At 45.7% G+C, this 20,108-nt stretch overlaps 1 protein-coding gene across 11 annotated transcripts in view; it reads left to right on the forward strand.

Moving 5' to 3' along the window:
* The window catches only part of EPHB1 (EPH receptor B1), a 362,275-nt gene that overhangs the window by 159,089 nt on the left and 183,078 nt on the right, over positions 1-20,108 (forward strand). For 2 of the 11 annotated variants that reach the window (XM_059730786.1, XM_059730785.1), the window contains exon 4: positions 6,139-6,242. The exons of the other annotated variants lie outside the window; for them this stretch is intronic. In XM_059730786.1, coding sequence (XP_059586769.1) covers positions 6,139-6,242 — 104 coding nt within the window. The remainder of the gene's footprint in view (positions 1-6,138; positions 6,243-20,108) is intronic. 11 annotated transcript variants of the gene reach the window in all.

A 20,108-nucleotide genomic window follows, 5' to 3' on the forward strand; every position in this document is an offset into this window, starting at 1 on the left:
TTGAACTTCTGGCTCAGAGCCCCTCCAGATTCAAGTTAATTCTCAGTCCCCCAGCATCCCAGGATGTTTTGCACCTCCTCTACAACCCACCCCTGAAAGGATGGTTGGACTAGCCTTGGCCCAAGCTGCCTGCTCCAGCTGAGCAGGGAGGCATGCTCTAGCACCCCCTGGCTTCTGGCCTGAGCCACTGCAGGCATGTGGCTGCATTCCCAGAATCAAAAGTGAATGTCTGTTCACTTGCTTATTGGTTCAATCTATGCAGTTTATACTAACCTGTGAAGATTGAATCAATTCAGCCTCGGGCTTTTTGTCTGTCTATACTTAGCCCTAAAGGTCTTGTCCACATGAGAAAGCTGCAATCAATTGAACACAAGGTGTGAATATAAACCAATTTAATTGAGCTGGTGCAGGCACCTCTGGGGACACATTTAATTCAGCCCAAAAGAGGTTTTTAAATTCCTAGTGGCTTAAAATTGATTGTAAACTGAACAGCAAGAGCCACTCTTAAACTGGAATAAAAGTATCCGTGCACAAGGTTGTGTATTCATATAACTAAACTAATTTAAGAGAGAGTTTATATTACCCAAGTGCAACCTTTCCATGTAGACTAGGCCTAAAGGTATATATATATTTAACCTATGTAGTTTACTACTACAAACTGGGCACTCTTAATTCAATATAAACTTGGTTTATAGCTTCAGTTACCTACTGAAGCTATTTGATAAAAGCAAAAGCTATCCTACCAGGAGTTTGCACTGGTTTAACTAGATACATTTTAAAAGCTAATCTTAGTTAAGCTGATACAGCTGCTGTTTGAAGACAAACTTGAAGAGTGAACCAAAAAAGAACCCAATTTGGCGATTCTCTCCATGGCTTAAAAAAATTAACTTTTTCTACTGTTTTCTCTCATTTCAAAACAATAAATTCTTCCTGTCATCTTTTCTATCATGTGTCACTGCTAAGTGCTTTTCCTGCCTGAGTTGCATGATTAATACAAAACTAAAAGCTTAATTCCTGTTTGTCACTGACTCCCTATATTTGTGGTTCTATATTTAAACACGCAAACTGTCCAAGTGCACCACACATATTTGAGTCCTACACTATAATTCAAAGACCTGACCTCCAGCTACTTTTAAACCCTATTTGCAGCCTTCTTTGAGTCTGTAACATTTGTTTGTAATCTTTGCCCATTTCTACCACTGGGTGGAACAGGCAGCCCAGTTTTAGTGATCACCTTGCTTCTGTGAGATTTAAGAAGTAGATGGCTTTGAATCGCTATACCTTAAAAAAAAAAAAAAAAAAGTAATTTTTCTTAAATTATACCTTAATGAAGACATCCATTAACACTTGTAATAATTTCACAAGGAAAATGTCCAGGAAAATCTTGTTATATTTTTTTTCTAATGAGTATGATGGGTTTTAATGGAGGTCTTAATTAGACATTATTAGCCTAAATGTTACTCCAGTGGATTCAGGCCTTTTCCTTCCTGTTCAGACGTGTGGAGTACACCTTGAAAGATTTAGAGCTGAAGGAAAGCTGGTGTTCTCTGCCACAGGAGAAAGTGGGGAGCTTTGTTTCCAGTATCCCCTCTCTATGCTTTTTTTTTTTTTCTGGACCTTTAGACATGGGGTACTAGGCATAACAAATCTGAGCTGCAGTGGGTTACTTGGTGTAGACATTTTTATATGTGAACGCAACAGCAGATAGAGAAGGAAAATGTCTCGAGGGAAGAATTGAAAGGGGTCTCTGGTAGCAGTCTAGGTGAGTGTCCTATTTATCTGTTCCCCCTTCCAAGGTCTACTGGGATTACATGTTTTTTCTTCCCCTCTTGGTTGCCCACTGGGTCAGCTTCGGCAGGAGGGGTGAAGCACGCTCTTGGCTCTGGCTGATTATCAGGGCACTTTGCTTGGAATTGGGAGATTAAAGGTTTAAACCTCTGTCTAAGAAAGGCCTAAAACAGGCCTCCTGATTCCTGGAAAGCACCTTCACCACAAAACAGCTGGGTTGAAAGGCAAGGCAGAGTCCCTCTCCATCCAGTAGTTGCTGTGCCTGGTTTTTTTCTGACTTGTTTCATGGACTTGCACAGAATTTTGGATTTCCTAGGCAAGACGGAGCCACACAGAAGTGGTGGTAACAGATCCCTTTTGAACATGCTAATTTTCTATGATTTTATAGGTTTTTAAGACCTGGCTAGACAAAGCCTTGGGTGGGGTGGTCTAGCTGGGGCTGGTCCTACTTTGAGCAGGGGTTTGGACTAGATGTGACCTCCTAAGGTCCCTTCCAACCCTCATTGTCTGTGATTCTATGCTCAAAGGGGCAAGTCTGGTCACACAGCTGGAAATGGGATCGTAACAGGTAATAAATGTCACTAGACCGTTACATGTACAGAGCTGAGTAGTATTCAGGCACCTAAAGATGAAATAAGATTTGAGCCAAAAAGAACAAGTGTCTAACCTGACTCTTAAAAAAACAAACAAAAAACAGGCAGCTTGAGAGAGACAGGGTGGGGCGAATTGGAAGGACACACAAAGACGTAAGAAATTTGGACAGGGGAATAGCAAGCCCTCCTTACTTGGGACCAACTGAAGGGCAAATATGGAGGCTGCACAGGAGAGAGAGTCTTCCTTCATAATGAGAAGGGGAATCCATGTGCAGGAGAGGGATACTGGCACTTCAGAGGGGTCAACCTGTGCCACTTAGGGTGAGCTGGAAGGTGTGTGAAGACATTTCTTATTTTGTCTAGATCAGTATACTTCTTCTGCTAGCTAAATTAAAGAGTGACTGGGTTTTAGGACCATTGTTGTCCTCATGTGTCCCTGAAGAAATGAGCCATGAAGCCAGGGTGCTTAAACTTCTGGTTTGTCTTGGCCATCAGTGCAGGTCCTCGTGCCCAAGTGCCCAGAAGCTCCCCTTGGATGCCCAGGAAGCACACCAGGGAGGCTAATGAAAGGGGGATTTCTGCAGCCTACTCCAGGCATGGGAAGCTCTAGGGCACGTGGATCTATACAGGTGAGATCCAAACCTAACAGTGCTGAGTATCCTTCTAGGATGAGTTTTAGCAAAACTTTGACATACCACGTTATCATTACGGGTCCATCAGGAGATGGCCTGGAAGCCATGGGAAGTGACTGGATTTTCCTTGTGTGTTCTTATCCTGGTAGAATACCATGGTTTGTTTTGTATTTTAAAACTTTTTTCCCTTTCTTAATAAGAATTTTTGAGTGTTATATTGATTCAAACGTTAAAAAAAAGCCCACATTGATTTTTCCAGGGGACTTTTCATGAGCTTATTTAAAAATGGAGGAATAAAACTGTTTAAAAACTGTTGACTTTGTTCTATCGAGTTAATAGTCAATATTGGAAACTTTCTGCTGGAGTTTAAGTGCTTGGGGAATTCTGATGCCTTTCCTAATGCCTGAGGTATCAGGGGTCAGATAAGGGGCAAGATCCTCTAGTGCCTTGGACTGGGATGAGTTAGTAGTTCAGTATAATGTGGTTATAAGAAGAGCTTAAGCGAGACATGGTCAGCCTTTGTAGGCTGCTGATAGCAAAGAGGAGGTCACAACACTGGCCTACTGGACCTGGTAAGTAACACAACGCACTTTTGTGGCACAAAAATAATAAGGACAATACAGTATTTACTCACATGTGACTTGCACCTTTCCCCCCCAAAGTCAGCCCTCCAAAATTGGGGTGCATATCTTAAGCAAGGGAGGTGATTTTTCTTTGTTGGAATAGAAATAGAGAGAGTACTAGAATGGCTGCTGCTTGCCTCTGGCCCCAGTAAGCAGAAGAGGCAGGATCCTGTGTTAACCCTCTCAGAGCTGTAGCTAGTGACTGAGCACTGTGGCTTGTGCCTGTAGGAACAGTTGAACATAAGGCTAATGGTGTGGAAACAACACTTTTATTATTTGCAGGATATATAAGCCCTAGTTGCGCTCTCTGTTTCCAGGAGGACCTATTCTATGTCACACAGTCAGACAGGACTCTGGAAAAATCTTTTTTTCTGCATTCTGCCTTTCAAAAACAGTACTTTGGCTAATTTGGGGGCATGTGGTATGCAAACAAATATGGTTATAATAACCAGCCTCCCTATCTCTCAGTTTATTTCCTGTAGGTGACCATGGCAGTTAGAATCCCAGTCCTTTGCCCGATTGCTGATTGTCCTTAAGTATTTTCAGTCCTTTTCTCTCTCTTAACTAGCTAGAATTGCTTTTCTGACAGATTTAAAAGGCTATAGACATTTTGTCAATCCCTCCCCCCCCCCCCCAAACCAACAAAAACACAACACCCCAAACCCCATGATCAAACAGGCATTCAGTTCAGTGAAAACCAGGAGATCCTAATGACTCATGCTGAATGATCAAAGGATTGTTGTGTAGTTTTATTTAATATTTCAATAGCATGTTGTCACGGCAGGGTCCTTTCAGAGGGCCGTGATCTCCTCGAGGTCCCTCGCTCCGTGTCAGGCCGGCCCAAGGCACCCTCTTATTCTCGCCCGCCACGTCTTGTTGGTAAATATAAGGTTGGGAGGCTGCCTATGACTCCCTGGGCATGGCTACTCGGGACCTCTGTCCCCGCAGTTCTCCTGGACCCCCTGGGGGTCTCCCGATACAATGGGTGCTTCCTAGGCACCCCAGCCTTATGGGCTATGCGTGGCTCCTACCTCCCCTGATACCACGCCCCAAGCCTCGCAGATGTTCCGGACGTTGGTCCGTCAGAATACCACGCCCGTTCTCCCAGGCCTCCTCTAATCTCGCCCACTCCTGGGCCTCCCCTGTAGTCTAGCCCACTCCTGGGCTCTCTCCAATACCCAGCCTCTCACTGAGACTCTCGACCAGCCCACTCTGGGCCCTCCCTGACGGTGTGGCCCATCTCAGGGACTCTCTAGCGGGCCTCCGGTCCTTCAGGCCAGCCGCACGGGTACCCTCTCTGACCTCGGCTCACCGCGCTGCTACTCCCTGTCTTCTCGGGGGCAACCGCAGCGCCTTGCCTCGGTCTGAGGGGTGTTGCCGCACTAGCCTGCGGCCGGGCTCGCTATGCCCCTCTCTAGGGCTGGGGTCTATGCACCCCGCAAGTGATGCCCTTGCTGGCCTCTGCTGTGCCTGTCCTGGGCTCCCTAATATGGCGCTCCCCTTCTTTGGGGTTCGCTGTGCCCACCCTTGGGCTTCCCAATGAAATTGCCCCTCTCTCCTGGGGCTGGGGTCTATGTACCCCGCATGCGATCCAGGGTCTATGTCCCCCGTCTGCAACCCACTGGCTGCGCTCCTCGCCGCCAGTTGCTCCTGCACTGGCGTGCAAGCTGCGCCTTCACTGGCGCTATGAGAATGATGCGCCCTCCTGGCGCTAGGCCGTGCCCTCACTGGTGCTGGGGCACCCCACCCCTATGGGGTCCCTATGAGGGTACTGCGCCCTCTTGGCGCTAGACTGTGCCCTCACTGGCGCTGAGGCCCCACCCCTCTGGGGTCCCTATGAGGCACCTATGAGGTACCTATGACTGAGGCCTCCTCCAACCCCTACAGCCTCACCCAAGCCTCTGGATGTAATAACAGAGCCAAACAAACTCAAGCCTCCTGACTGTAACGCAAACATAAAGCCCCCTGGCTAAACCATAGTGCCCAATCCTCTCAGGGCTATCATGAGCTGTACTTGCAAGTCGGGCTTCTCCCCGTATCTTGGCTAAGGGAGCTCCTGCCTCTCCGGCTGCTGGCAGAGAGCTGCTAGCCTGGCCTCAGCCCTGGGCTTTATAAGGGCCAGGCCTTGCCCCCTACAGGCAGCTGGCTCCGCTTAGTTGCTCCGGCAACCCGCAGCTGTGCTCAATTAGGCTCTGCCAGGGCTCTCTCCCTGGCAGTTTCTCCTCTCTAGGAGCAGGCACTAAGGTGCCCTGCGACACGTGTTTCTAACACTCTTGTGAACGCACTGCATCACCAATATGCTTGCATTATGTATCAGTCATAATGCAGAGGACTAAAATATATTCCCTTGCAAAAAGCCAAGTGGCAAATCCACAGCATATTATTAAATAGTTACTAACAATATATGACAATTCCAGTCATTTGAGGGAGGGGCCCTTCTTTTAATATACATATGTATATGACATTATGTAGATGCTGAGTGTGATTTTTCATTGCCATCAGGCTGTCTGGAACCTCTCTGTGGGCCAGAACTTCCCAAACTCTGGTTTAGCTGGAAGGAAGTCCATGAAGAAAGATGCTGGGGTGCTGTAGATGTCCCATACCAGGTACTTTACCTTGTTCTGGTTTTCCCTCCAGCCAAAGAGATGTGATGGAAAAAAGGGGCCATGACCGAGGAGTTTGCGGTGGACTGATCGCAAACAGTAGAAAGCAGAGAAGCGTTCCAAAGAATGGGACTACACAATTGGTTTAAAGCCACATTGGTCACACCCTTTCAAGACTCACGCCAAATGCTCTCAAGCACATCTAGAGTCAGGGCATTTCAATTCGGAGTAGCTATTAGAGTCCAAGTATAACTCCCTCCAGACTTTTTCTGTAACCTAGTCCAAATGCACTCACTGACTTCTTTTTCTAGATGTATGTAAGCAATAGCATTAGTGCGGTATGCGTTAGGGCTTCACTGGTGCTCTCTGCTACAGTTGACAGATAAATGATGAGCTGAGGCTGAGGTTTGTTTTTTTTCCTCCTTGCTGTGGTTACAGACCATACTTGGAACAAGACCTCACATTGTATTAGTATTGCTGTGATTATACCAAATCTAACAGAAACAATTGAACCTTTAAACCTTCTAAAGCATGTTCCTGGATTCTCTCCTTCATTCAAAATGTGTCCAAGCTGGAGGTCATGGCTGTATCTGTTGTGCTCATTTTAAGCATGCATAAAGGTTCATTTTGGCATTCTAAAGCTTTTTGGAGTGTGATATATATGTAATTTTACCAGCAAACTGAAAACAATCAGGTTTTATATTTGACAGATGCATTTCCCCATCCTAATGAGAACATCACCGTTGGCTTTGTGCATGATGGCATACTATAAAATTAATGCAAGTAAAGTCTCTTTCTTTCTTTTATTCTGTCTTTCTTTCTTGATGTGAGCCATCTGCCATGGGCAGATTATCAGTTCCCTGCTGTCTGACTGGCTAAGGGGGATTTTTAAAGCTCCTCCTCCCATTTTTTTAAATTGTATCAGTAGTCACCTTGTCCTTCAGACACTGTACATCAGGGAATAAAGATCAGCACTACAACCCTCTGGCTAGTGAAGAGATCAGGTCCTTCAGTGATGAAGTCACTGGGATTGCCTGCTTTCCAGGAGGATGGGTGCAGGAGGCTGCATGGTTCAGCCTGGAGGTGAGAGAGTTCAAACTGGGGTTCACTTCTCTATGGGGATCCATGTAAAATCCCATATATTTTCCTGTCAACATCTTGCCATCCTCCATAGCTCAGGAATAGCCATCATGGGGAAATGAGGAGAAAAATTAAGGTGCTAAAGATTTCTGATCTTCAAACTATGCAAACCTTCCCAGGAAATGTTGGGTAGGATGGCAGTGGAGTGCCTTAGGGTTCCTATATATTGTGAGTCAGACTAGGTGTTCATAATTTCCCTTCTGGACTTGAAATCATTGGTATGGTGTCAACCCAGGTTAGAGTCAGGTCTTGTGGAGTTGGTTGGATTGGAGATGCATAAAAAGCTACCCTTCTGTGGTCTTAGTGCAGGCCAAGGAAGAGCTGGTCACAACAGCTATGCTTGGATTTCTCATACCATCCTTCCCCAAATGGCAGGTTGTCCAAAGAAAATTGGGAAGGACACAGGGCCATAGCCTATGGGAGTGAATGATTTGCTCTCCCTTCATGGCTGGTGCTGAGCTTGCCCTGCCATCCCACAAGCCCTGGGAGATCTTGAGTAGGTTTGTGCCCCTCCAGGCTTGTGGCTCTGGCCTGCCTAATGAGTTGTACAGTCTAACCCTGACGTCTCCATTGAACGTGTCAGCTCGTCACAGCTGCTGTGGTGGTAAGGGCAGCGTGTTCAGCCTCTGTAGTTCAACAACCAAGAGTAAAGTCTCAGACAATCTCAAGAGTGGCTTAAAAATCATGAATTTGTTTAAATATTTAAACATTCATTAACTTTAATGTTCCTTTTTCCCTTGCTTTTTGAGTTCTGAGTCTCTAGGGTTCAGGTCACATTCCCAACTTTTTCCCTCCCACAGGCACAGAAGTATAGGAGTGGATATGGGGCTTTGGGCCCACTCACAAATTGTGCCCCCCTAGACTCAGGAGGCACCAGTCACCCCTGCACTTCACCCCAGGGATGGGGGCTTTAAGAAAGCACTGAGATTCATTATAAAATGGCAAGGTTTTGGCAACTTTTACGAGGGACCCTTAAAGTATAGAGAGGAAGTACAGATTCCTTATTTTGACTTTGTTCTCATTGCTTTCCATGGGAGTTTTACTTGAATGAGGACTTCAGGATTTGGACCAGAAGGATCTGTGCGTCACAGTCCTTCTCTTGTATTGTCCTCAGGGAGCCAGCTGGTTAATACTCAGCCTTTCAACATGGGCTCCCATGGCTCCAGTGTTGGGGGTGGCATCTGGCGCACTTTGGCCTGCCTATACTTAAGGTAACCAAATGTGCACTTTAATCCCTTCCTGCCCCTTCTGAATGAGAAACATTATTATCTGGTGCTTACTATTTCTGAAGGAGACCAGAACAGTGCACAAACATGATTAAATACAATAACAAACACCGTGTGCAAAAAAATATCCTTTGTCTGCTACAGGACAAAAGCAATTCAAGGGAGTGGAAGAGGAAGGTAAGAAATATAGGGCTAGTAGTAATCATAGTAACAACCATCCATGGGGGGAGGAATATATTTAAGGTGGCTTTGAGACATGGGGTGGATTGGCATGAAGCAGATGAGGAGGAGGAATGACTTTCCCCCTTATAGTCCCTGCAGCAGACTCTGATTTTGTAACATAATGTACAACCGTTGGATCCCTCGAACAATGGGCATTGTGCAGTCACAGAAAGAAAGCAGAAAGGGACCTGTCAAGACAAGGTACAGACACAATCAGCTGGAGAAGGAAAGAAAATATTAGATTAGGGCCAATTGCTGAAGTTTTTACTTGTACTTTTCACGGGCGTAATTTCTGCTGACAGAAAAAAGCTGCATCCATTACCCTGTTTGTACTGCACTCTGATGATGAAAAATTGAGTGATACGGTGGGATTTCGCTCACATGTTTTAAAAGTGGTCATTTTTCACTCACTGTGTTTTGTTTCTCAGAGGATGAGTAGAGAACATGAACAGAGTGATTAAATCGAAGTATCTCTTGTGCACTTAAATAGTAGTTTTAGGAAGGACTCAGAAGCCATGGGAAAATCCATCAGACTTTAGCTAGGACAATGGCTTTGCTTCCGAGGTATAATTTAGGTCTTGTCCGTCTCATAACAAAAACAGGCAAAATGTTCAGATGGCGGTACCTAATACAAGTCATCTAAATCCATATAGGGGCACCTAAATAAGGGTCCTGATTTTCCAAAGCGCTGAGCAACTACAGTTCCCGTGGGAGTCTGTCCAAATAGGCAACAAATAGACAAAAGATAATTAATGAGATGCAATAAAACTCATATGACTAAATCTTAACATTATGGACAGGATTTTTGTTCACATTGTGTTGAAGCATAATATTTGTCAGTCATTAGAAGGAAGGACAGGGTCATATGGGAGTGAGGCTGTGGTCCGGTGGGACAGCATTTTGAGCTAGGAGTCATGAGACCGAACTTCTATTCTCATCTGGGATCCTGGAAAAGCCATTTTCCTTCTCAGAGTCTCTGTTTCCCTCCCCACGTTTTTTTTCTATTTCTACTGTGAGCTCTTTAATTCTGGGACTCTCCAAAGTCTCTTACTAGGTCTGTTTCCAGAACCCAGCAGAAGAAGGCTTTGCTCATAGCGCCATTGCCTCGTTGGACAGTATGCTTTCAAAAAGGGAACTGAGAACTGAATTTCCAACTGAAATCTTTAAGCCTTTGGGGCCTATTTTGTGATGAGTGTTGAGTGGGTTATTTTAATTTATTAATTGATTATGGGGTGAGACTGGTACTCTGCATTGCTATTAGTCGCGTCATTTGCTATCATTTTTTAGTTATTGCATCTCTGCAGCCAGGCACAATGTGACAGACACATTGAGAATAATCAGTCAATAAATGTCACCTGAACTGAGTTTTATTGTTGGTTAATGCGTATTGCGGTGTGGCACTTGCAGTATGACAACGTGTGAGGAATGGCAACGTAGCAGAACAGGATGTAGCACAGAAATGGTGTCAGTTAATGTGCCTGGGTCCAACCTTACAAGACGCCAGAGCAGATCATGTCTCTATTCACGCACTGGTGGCAGGTTGCAACAAGTTACTTCCTTTCCTGATGCAGTTGTAGAAGGATTTGTCAGAATGGGATGTTGATGTGACTTGATACCTGATCATGTGTCATGTTGCAGGTTGATAGAGCGCGTTGCAGCAGGATGTGTCAAATGCAGCCACACTGGCCATGCCACACCAGGGCACGATCCCTTACAGCACAATCCAGTGTGCTCCCTAAGTGTTTGGTAGCATGAGGTGTTCAGATGCATCTTGCAAGTTTTAGTACTAATAAACTAAATCTTGATTCAATATAGGAGAATGTACCTATCTTCAGATTTGGTACCAAAACACAGCTGTGAGAGATGTTGGTATACAATTAGATTACTTCATTAGGCGTAGAGGTCTTTATGAGCACCAGAGGATAGGAACATTGCTTTTTTTTTACACACTTGGCCTGACCTAGTAGAGGGTCGTGCTGCATACCACAGTGCAGCTCAAGGCAGTGGAACATGGCTCTGAAAAACTACTGGGTTTAGCACAGCAGGAAAACGTAGCGTGAAACAGAGGAAGATGCTGTGACCTGAAGTCTGGACCCCAGCCATTGTAGGGATTTGGGTGTCCCCTAATGAATAGCTGGTCATTTTTGAGCTGTAATGCAAAAACTTGGGACTCGGAGAAACACCCGGAAGTTATACGTGTGTCCAAATCTGTGCCAGACCTTTGTGAGGCCTCCATCGCCAGCTATCCCCCGCTTCTTCCCAGAGCAGTTGTACCCAGCCTGCTGGCATTGTTTTAGTGTTCTTGTAGCGGCCTAGTGCATAAGACCACTACCCATCCTCTTGTCCTGCCTCAGGAGCTGCAGTGGCTATTGGTGGGTTTCTTCCCTGCCTGGCATCTTAAAAAAATTCTTTTTTTCCCTCTTTTTTTTTCTCATGAGACTTTTCCTTCTCAGAGAGGGACCCAAATTCATCCTTGTTGAACCTTGGGTCTGCCAGAGTGCAGATAGGCCCTTAGGGCTGCTCTAAACTTGAATCTTGACTACTTTGGCACCTGTGGGTATTGAGACATCTGGAGACACTCTCCCAGTACTTAAGAATACCCTCACCATGTCCCCAGCACTCATCATGTCCACTTGCCCCCACCGCCCTGTCTTGGGGTCTTGTGTGGCCTTCCATGGAGAAGAAGTCAAGAGTCTTCCATGCTAGCTCTGGATCTGCAGGAGAGAGACTGTCTATAAGGCTGTTTTCTAGAGGTCTTGATTAGAGGTGGCTGACAAAGCAATTTTCTTTCCCACAGAAAAATGCTGATTTGCAGAAACCAAATCTTTTTGTTGGACTGTGCCACTTTCAACAAGACTTCTTTCCAGGAAAGGTTTCTCAGGCCCAGGGTGCAACTTTGAGAGAGGGACCCTACATGTCATGGCACATAACATATGGTCAAGAAGTGTTGGGACCACTTGGGTTTTCAGGGGGTCAGTCTCCCTCTGTTGTAGGAGCAGTTCTACTTTGTATAAATAATTAAATGTTCATATGTGTCGGGTCTGAAACCCGTAGCAGTGCCAGGCCCTCAGACTGGGGGCCAGGGTGGCTGTGACACCTCCTGGTGTCCAAGTGATTCCTGCCCCATGCCAGCTCCGTGGGGTACCTTCCCATTTTACTTGGTTTGCCACACCTTGATGGAACTTCTGTAGTGTTTATGGAGGCTGCCCCAGGGTAAGCGCCACTTCACCTCAGCCAGTTAGTACCACTTGTGCCCAGTTGGCCCCAGTCTTGCTCCTTGGGCATTAAGTTCTGGCCCTCCTGGCCCTATCTGTGCCTCAGGGCACCTGTTACCTTATGGACAGTATTCATGGTCTCCGTCCTCTCCTATAGCCACACCCAGGCCTCGCAGACATTACTTTGAGCTCATCCGCTTGGCCTTTTGGCCCCATTCATCCAACAGTCCAGGACCCCCTGGCTCTGGTCAGGCTCTCACTTCTCCCTGGGTCCCTGGCCCTAATTTAGCTTCCACCCCTTTCACCAGACTTTAGCCTTCTTAGCCTAATCTTCTGGCTTCAGCCCCACTACTGTGACCTTAACTCTCCCGGCCTTGTCTTGGTTCTTTAGCCCTCTGAGCTCCTGGTCCCAGCCAGGCTGCTGTCACTGTTCCCCAGCCCTCTGGGTCCCTGACCTCAGATGAGGTTGCTTGTCTCAGCATGCCCCACCAGGCATCCCTCTATGGCCTCCATCCTCCCCTACAGCCTCAATCGGGTCCCCCGGTGACTAGCTTAATCTCAACATAAATACCAACACACTGTTGCACAACTAAAATCCACCTCACTCTGGATCTTTGCATCCCAGGGGAGGTGCAGCCAGGTCCAGGGTTGGAGTGGACCTAGTCAGGGACCTCCTGGTGGGACTAGACATGTCCAAATCAGCAGGTCCTGATGATCTCCACCCCAGAGTGCTGAGAGAATTAGCAGAGGTCATTGCAGGACCCCTGCCACAGCTTTACGAGCACTTCTGGTGCTCTGGCAAGGTGCCGGAGGACTGGAAGAGGGCCAATGTCCCCATTTTGAAAAAAGGGAGGAGGGAGGACCCAAAAAACTATAGGTCTGTTAGCCTTACCTTGGTCCTGGGGAAGCTCTTTGAGAAAATTATCCAGGAGCACATCTGCGAGGGACCAGCAGGGGAGTGTATGCTTAGGGGCAACCAACATGGGTTTATCAGAGGCAGATCCTGTCAGACCAACCTGGTGGCCTTCTATGATCAGGTCACAAAATCTTTGGACGCAGGTGTCACGGTGGACGTAGTCTTTCTGGACTTTAGGAAGGCCTTTGACACTGTCTCACCCCATTCTTGTTAAAAAAATTAGGAGATTGTGGTGTCGATCCGTACACAGTCAGATGGGTCGCCAATTGGCTGGAGGGCCGTACGCAGAGAGTGGTGGTGGATGGGTCTCTTTCAACCTGGAGGGATGTGGGCAGTGGGGTCCCCCAGGGCTCAGTCCTCAGGCCTGCGCTGTTCAACATCTTCATCAGCAACTTGGACGAGGGGGTGAAGAGGACCTTGTTCAAATTCACAGATGACACAAAGATGTGGGGGGAGGTGGGCACGCTGGAGGGGAGGGACAAGCTGCAATCAGATCTGGACAGGTTACAGAGATGGGCAGATGAGAACAGGATGGGTTTCAACACTGACAAGTGCAAGGTATTGCACCTAGGGAGAAAGAACCAGCAGCATACCTACAGGCTGGGGAACTCCCCTCTTATCAGCATGAGGCATAAAAGGATCTTGGAGTCATTATTGACTCAAAGATGAACATGGGCCGCCAATGTGGGGATGCAGTCAGAAAGGCTAACCTCACCTTGTCATACATCCACAGATGCATCACGAGCAGGTCCAGGGAGGTGATCCTCCCCCTCTATGCGACACTGGTCAGACCGCAGTTGGAGTACTGCATCCAGTTCTGGGCACTGCACTTCAGGAGGGATGTTGACAACTTGGAGTGGGTCCAGAGGAGGGCCACCCGCATGATCAGGGGGCAGCAGGGCAGGTCCTATGAGGAGAGGCTACGGGACCTGAACTTATTCAGCCTCCACAAGAGAAGGCCAAGAGGGGATCTGGTGGCCGTCTATAAACTGGCCAAGGGAGACCAGCAGGCAATGGGAGAGTCCCTGTTCCCCCGAGCACTACCAGGAGCGAAAAGGAACAACAGCCATAAGCTGACAGAGTAGATTCAGGCTGGATATCAGGAAGCACTACTTCACAGTCAGGGCGGCTAGGATCTGCAACCAACTTCCAAGGGAAGTGGTCCTTGCTCCTACCCTGGGGGTCTTCAAAAGGAGGCTAGATAGACACTTTGCCGGGGTCATTTGACCTCAGCATTCTTTCCTGCCATAGCAGGGGGTCAGACTTGATGATCTGCTCAGGTCCCTTCCAAGCAAACTAACTATGAAACTATCCCCACAAGCCATAAGTCCCAGGAGCTTACAGGCTTTACATCTGTGCTTCATGCCCCTTGGCTGCTTACTGCAGTGCAGCTATCTCCCCTTAAATTATAAGGAACCTCTGGGTCCCTGGTACAGGAGTGCCCTGAACACCAGGCAGTTTAGGACAGAGTGTCTTTCTCTTTTTTTTCCTAAAAAAAATCTGGTAATTCTTCATTTTGTTTTGATGGAGAATGGGAAGCTGACTTTCAGCACAGGAATACTGGTTCCTGGCCAGCTATAGTCTTTGCACGTGCTGCTTTCAATCTCTGTATTCTGGTGTATGGCAGGGTAAAATAGTAGCACCCCACCCTGAATGGCTCCTGTGGTCCTCTACTCAAGCATGCCATTGTAGAGCCAATGTTCACAGACTTATTTAAACTTTGTCAGTTTGACTTGCATTACAAGAGTAATTATGATCTCTTGAAAAGCAGTCCATCTGCAGTGTTTTCACCTGTTTCCTTCAAGGTAAGGACTGGAAGGATACATCTCATTCAGAAATTGCTTTGAAAACATTTTCTTTGTTTTAGTCTATTATTCTTTGTGTTCCAAATGAAAAGGGCAGCCAAAGCCACCACAGCCAAGTGCAACAACCCAATATGTAGAAACACAAAAGAGAACTAATTAAGGACTGAGGAAAAAAAAAAGCCAGCAGAGAAGGCAGCAAATCTTATCTGATCCTGTTGTTCTTGCCAGTGTTCAGGAGCACTTACCTAGGCAAGTAAAACCATGGGGCGCATCTACATGTGCATGAACGTGCTTTAGTTAATGCACATACAATCTAGTACCCCCATTATGAGGTACTAGAAAAATGTGCATTAGCCTGTCTTAATATACATTAACTAAAAAGCATGCATTTTAAAGTGACACTTAATGAGCATTAGCCTCTTTTAATGCGCATTAAGTAAAAAGCACAGTTTTTAAGTGATGTTTTAAGTGTGTTTTAAAATAGGCTAATACACATTAAAGCACGTGTGTAGATGGACCCATGATGTTCAGTAGGATTTTGTGTTTGAATAAGAACTGTTACATGTGAGGAGGGATGGTGGAACACTGCCTGAAGTTTACGATGAGCATTTTGCTTCCGTATTGCATTTGCTTACATGTTACTAATCATCATTTATTATTATTTAAGGTAACTTATTCTTGGCAAACCCATGGTGCATATCATGTTTCACAGCTAAGAGAAGTTTCCAGACCTGCCTACCTACAATCACAGGTGTAACTAAAAAGTTGTTTGCTTTGGGCAAAACCCTGCTGTGCCCAGGATAACGGGGATGGATGGGTGATGGAAAGCAGGAGCAGAGGGGAAGACTGGTCAGCCTTACCTGTCTCAGGGGACTCAAAGACATTAGTGTTGCTTCTGCATTGCTGTCCATTGGCACCTGGCTGCTGTGCTGTCCCCTCACTTGGCTCTTCCGGGGCACAGGGCTGCTACTGTCCAGCTTCTGCTGCCATGGAGCAGGTCTTCTACTGCCATGGCAAAGATTCCATGAGGGGCTTCAATGCTGGTGCCCCACTTGACCACCCCTTGTTACCCTACTGCATACAATCTCAGTCTGCCCTCAGTCTTTTGATTTTATCTTAGATGTAGCAAGCATTAAAAAAAAGAAGGCTTTTTTTCCCTTTTTTGTTTTTAACCCTACTAATTGGACACATGGGCAAAGACTTAAATTTTGAGCTATAAATGGGCCAAGTAGGGCTAAAATGACAGGGATTGGTTGAATACAACTGGATGTTTTTAGTCTGTATCTTCAGATCTGTCAATGTAGAACACTTCTGGGGCTTATTCTAATGGATAGAAGAAGCATTTAATAAATCTCTGATGCCATTTGTGAAAAATCCCCACCATGTGAAATTTCATGTGCAGATAGAAAAGAGAATTTCTGTTTTAGAGAAAAATAATATTCAGTTTGCACCTACCAGTCCAAACTACCTTTCCCTGCTTTGTTTTTAAAACTGCTTGAATTTGCCACTTGTTGCTCCATTCTGAAGCAGCTTCTTTCCTTTGATATTAGTCATTTCAACAGACACTTATGGAACCATTTTTTAAGCCATCAAAATGCACATATGAATGTACCTTCCTGCATGCTTAAAATGTGCATTTCTTGAAAATGTGCAGCAGGTTGCTATTGTTACTTGTGTTTGCACTTCTGCCTGGAATATGCTTCAAGCTGCTCTTCATTCAGCCTAACAATGGCTTTGGAAACAATAACAAGCTGATGGAATTTATATTGACACTGAGTCACATTAAATTACCTTAACCTGTTGTCTTCCTCCAAATCCCCCTTGAACTCCTCCTGGAGAGGAAGCCTAGTTTGTTTGCCTACCTCAGCTTCTTTCTCCTTTAAGCCTTTGTCTGGTTGCTCTCTTCTGCAGTAGGGGCGAAACCACTTACTGTATTCCCTCATTTCTTTGACAAAATGTCTGATAACACTATTTGGCAATTGCTGAGCCTTGTGGAAGATTTAGCAGCTTTCTCCACTGTAGTGGGTAGGCAGGAGAGAGTTTGAATTTGGGGGTCTCTAGGAACACAAGCAAGTCCTTTGCTATCTGAATAACTAGCAGGGCCAGAGCTCACCATCATGGTGGTGGAGCTCACCATCATGGACTGGAAGCTTTTTTAAAACACCAAAAATAAGTGGTTCCCACAGCTGCAAGAGGATGGGTCCCTCTCCCAGCAGCTACGGGAGCAGCAGCACTTACTCACTGGGGCCTCTGCTTCAGCTTTTGCCAGGCCTGCAGAGTGCTGGTAGCAGAGCAGAGGCAGTGGGGATGTGGCAGGGAAGTTTGCTAGCCTGTGGTGAGAGGCTGCCCTAAATCTTCCCACCCCTGGCTTCATGGTGCTATGACTGGGAGAGTTAGAGGAGGGGAACCTTTTGGAGAGGAGGGGGAGGAGAGAAAAAGAGGACCTATGTATGGGAGAAACCCCTTGTGAGATGCTCCACAGGCTAAAAGATTAAAGGTGACTCTGAATCCACTGAGCAACTTCATCCAGGGCCAGATGGATGGTGGTGGATACACAAACAATCCAGCTCCCAAAATCAGTCTGCCAGATTATGTAACATTTCTTGCAGAGGCGAGCAACCCAGAAGTTCCTGTGTGGAGCACAGGAGCAGAGTGACTGTCTCCATTGAGGAGAAGGGGCATGATCTTTATTGCTGCTGAGTGACAGACACACAAACAGAGACCTGCTGTAGAAAAGTGTCAGGATGGCTGGGAGAGGAAACAGCCAGGTTAAAAAAAAAAAATAGGGAAGGGAGGGGGGCACTGAGTTAATAATAAAAATGTAGGCAGTAACCAACAATTCCCCAATTATTTAGCTGCCATAACCAATAGTAGCTAGCCAGCAATGTTAATAAGTGCTCAAAATAGCCACCTCCAAACTTAGAGACGGAAAGCCGTCTGCCAAGGAAATACAATAAAAATGTAATAAAGTATAGCAGCAGTGGCATAAATAAATTCAGTTACATTCACTTACCTAAGGGCTAATGAGCACAGTCAAAATTACCCTCTTGGGGGATTACGTCAGTGGGAGCTGGTAGATGCTGAGCCCCTTTGAAAACAAGGCCACTTAGGTAATGAAGTAGAGAGTTACGGGCTTAACTTTCGGCCCCAAAGTTTGAAAGGGTACGCCAGAATGCTTTATAGGAGATCACTGATGCTAGTCACTTTTAATGTGATGGTACCTCTCCATGCCTCTCTGGGCTACTCTTAATAGACAGGACTTACTTGGATCTTTGATACCTGCTCCCTAAATGACCTATTCCAGTTGGGTTTGGGGAATCAGCTGGGAACAGCTGTCTAGTTAGCCTGGGAGAACTCATCCCAGGCAAAGATGAATGGCTCCAGCAGGTGTGCAGGCAGAGCCAAATCCCTGGAATATGTTGGGGAGCAAAAACTAGCAGAGAGGAGCTGATGGATGCTTTAGTTATGGTTACCTGGATGCTCAGGCCATCTTGGGGCTGCTGTCCCATGCTGCTGCTTCCAGTCCCCCCACAGCTGCTCTTGAAAGTTCACCGAGTTAGAATGGGTTTTGCCTGAGAAAAGCAACTTACCAAAAATGATAAAGGTGAAGAAAGATGAATTAGACACCCCATTGTCATCCTGGTAGGTGAAATGTGAAATGTTTTGAAAACTCAGTCCTAGAAATTCTTCAGAATAAACCCAGTGGTTTATTCTCAATGGTTTTTGCTCACATGGATTTCATGAGCACTGCACAGCTAAATCAAAGATACGGTTTTTATTTTTTTTTGGCATCTGCAATTTGTTCACATCCTGTTCTCATGGTAGTTTTGGTGGTGTTTCAGCCACTGTACCTGGGCAGCAGATACAATGTTACAGGAAAGCACTAAAAGGACCAGAGGTTTATGAAGGGACAGAACTGTTTTTTCTTCTTGGCCTCCCCACGAGCGTAACATTAGACTTCACACTCCTCTGTATTTTGCTCTACTGTGCCCTTTTCTGGTTTATTTATCAGCCTGTCTTCCTGACCTCCTTAATTATGGAGAGATCCAGTAAGAACCAGCTTGACCCTTCTGCCCAGAGATCATGCTTTGCCTGAACCAAATTATTTTATAAATTTGAAAATGAGTGGACACTGGTTTGGTGCTTTTTTGTATTTCATGTTGTTTTTCATTTCCTATTTCTATCTGGTAGTGGAGCCAAAGTACCATAAGAAAACATTTCGCAAGGTATTTGCTTTCAGGCCTTACTGGACACAGAAAATAATGAAAGTCACATAAAGACTGTGTGCATTATATCTGCAAACCACTTTGGCAGACCCAAGAAGTCTGGGTACTTTTAAGAGCTCCATCTGAACTTTTGCCTATTTATCTGAATTGGGTTGTCAAACTGTTTTCAAGTGCACATGTCTCTATTCAGGAGATGATTGAACAGGCCAGCTAGGGAGATAGCTTGAATTATTATGTGAATTTTGGCATTTTACTACCTTTCCTAAGACCAGCAGCCACTGTACAAAGTTTGGAGAAGCAACCAGGTCGCACCTCTGCAGCACTGGTTAGTAGCCTAAAGCTACCAGGTCAACAACTGCTTTGCTTTTAGACAACATTCAATTCAAAATTATCAAAAGCAGATGTTAAGGGACTCTGCACTTGTTATTTATCTTTATGCTACTCACATGATCATCTTGGTAAAAAAAGAACCTTTCCTCATGTAAGCATCTTTCTCATCGCCTGTGACATTAAAGGGAGCTGTTTCACAGATCTTTGTTGTAGGAATCACTAGGTGCAAGAAGGACAGCCAGGCATGAATGAGAAGAACTAAACAACAACTTTTACTGTGGAGCAGTAGGAGGGCCTCTGCAGACTGCTTCTCTCTCTCTAAGGAGCTACTTAACTGAGGGACCATCTCCCAATGACCAACTTCTTCAGTCTCTTTAGGGAGTATCTCTAAATTATAACTAATACTACACTATTCCTAACACTACACCTTTGATGTCATCAACCAGATATTCTTAGGTCAGAAGCATCTAGTCCCACTTACGTGCTTTCTCTTCAAAGGAAGTTTCAAAATGACAAAAAATGCCAGAGGAAAAAATAATCCCTGGCTGCTTTATGTAACTTTGAAGTGATCTTAATTATAAGAAGTTAGTAAGGTGGAGACTCAGCCAACATCTTAATGGGAAAAGGTCCCTGTGAGTGAGCAATCTTGGCCATAAGAGATTTTTCATCTGGCAAGGACTCCTGGTGCAATAGCTTAATTCAGTTTCAGGGTGATGCAATTGCAGGCTTTTGAAGGACCAGTGCAGAGGACAAAATGGAAGAGGCGTTGGATTGTTCAAATTTAAAAAG

This window comes from Alligator mississippiensis, chromosome 7 (genome assembly GCF_030867095.1).
Source record: "Alligator mississippiensis isolate rAllMis1 chromosome 7, rAllMis1, whole genome shotgun sequence".
Classification (NCBI taxonomy): domain Eukaryota; kingdom Metazoa; phylum Chordata; order Crocodylia; family Alligatoridae; genus Alligator; species Alligator mississippiensis.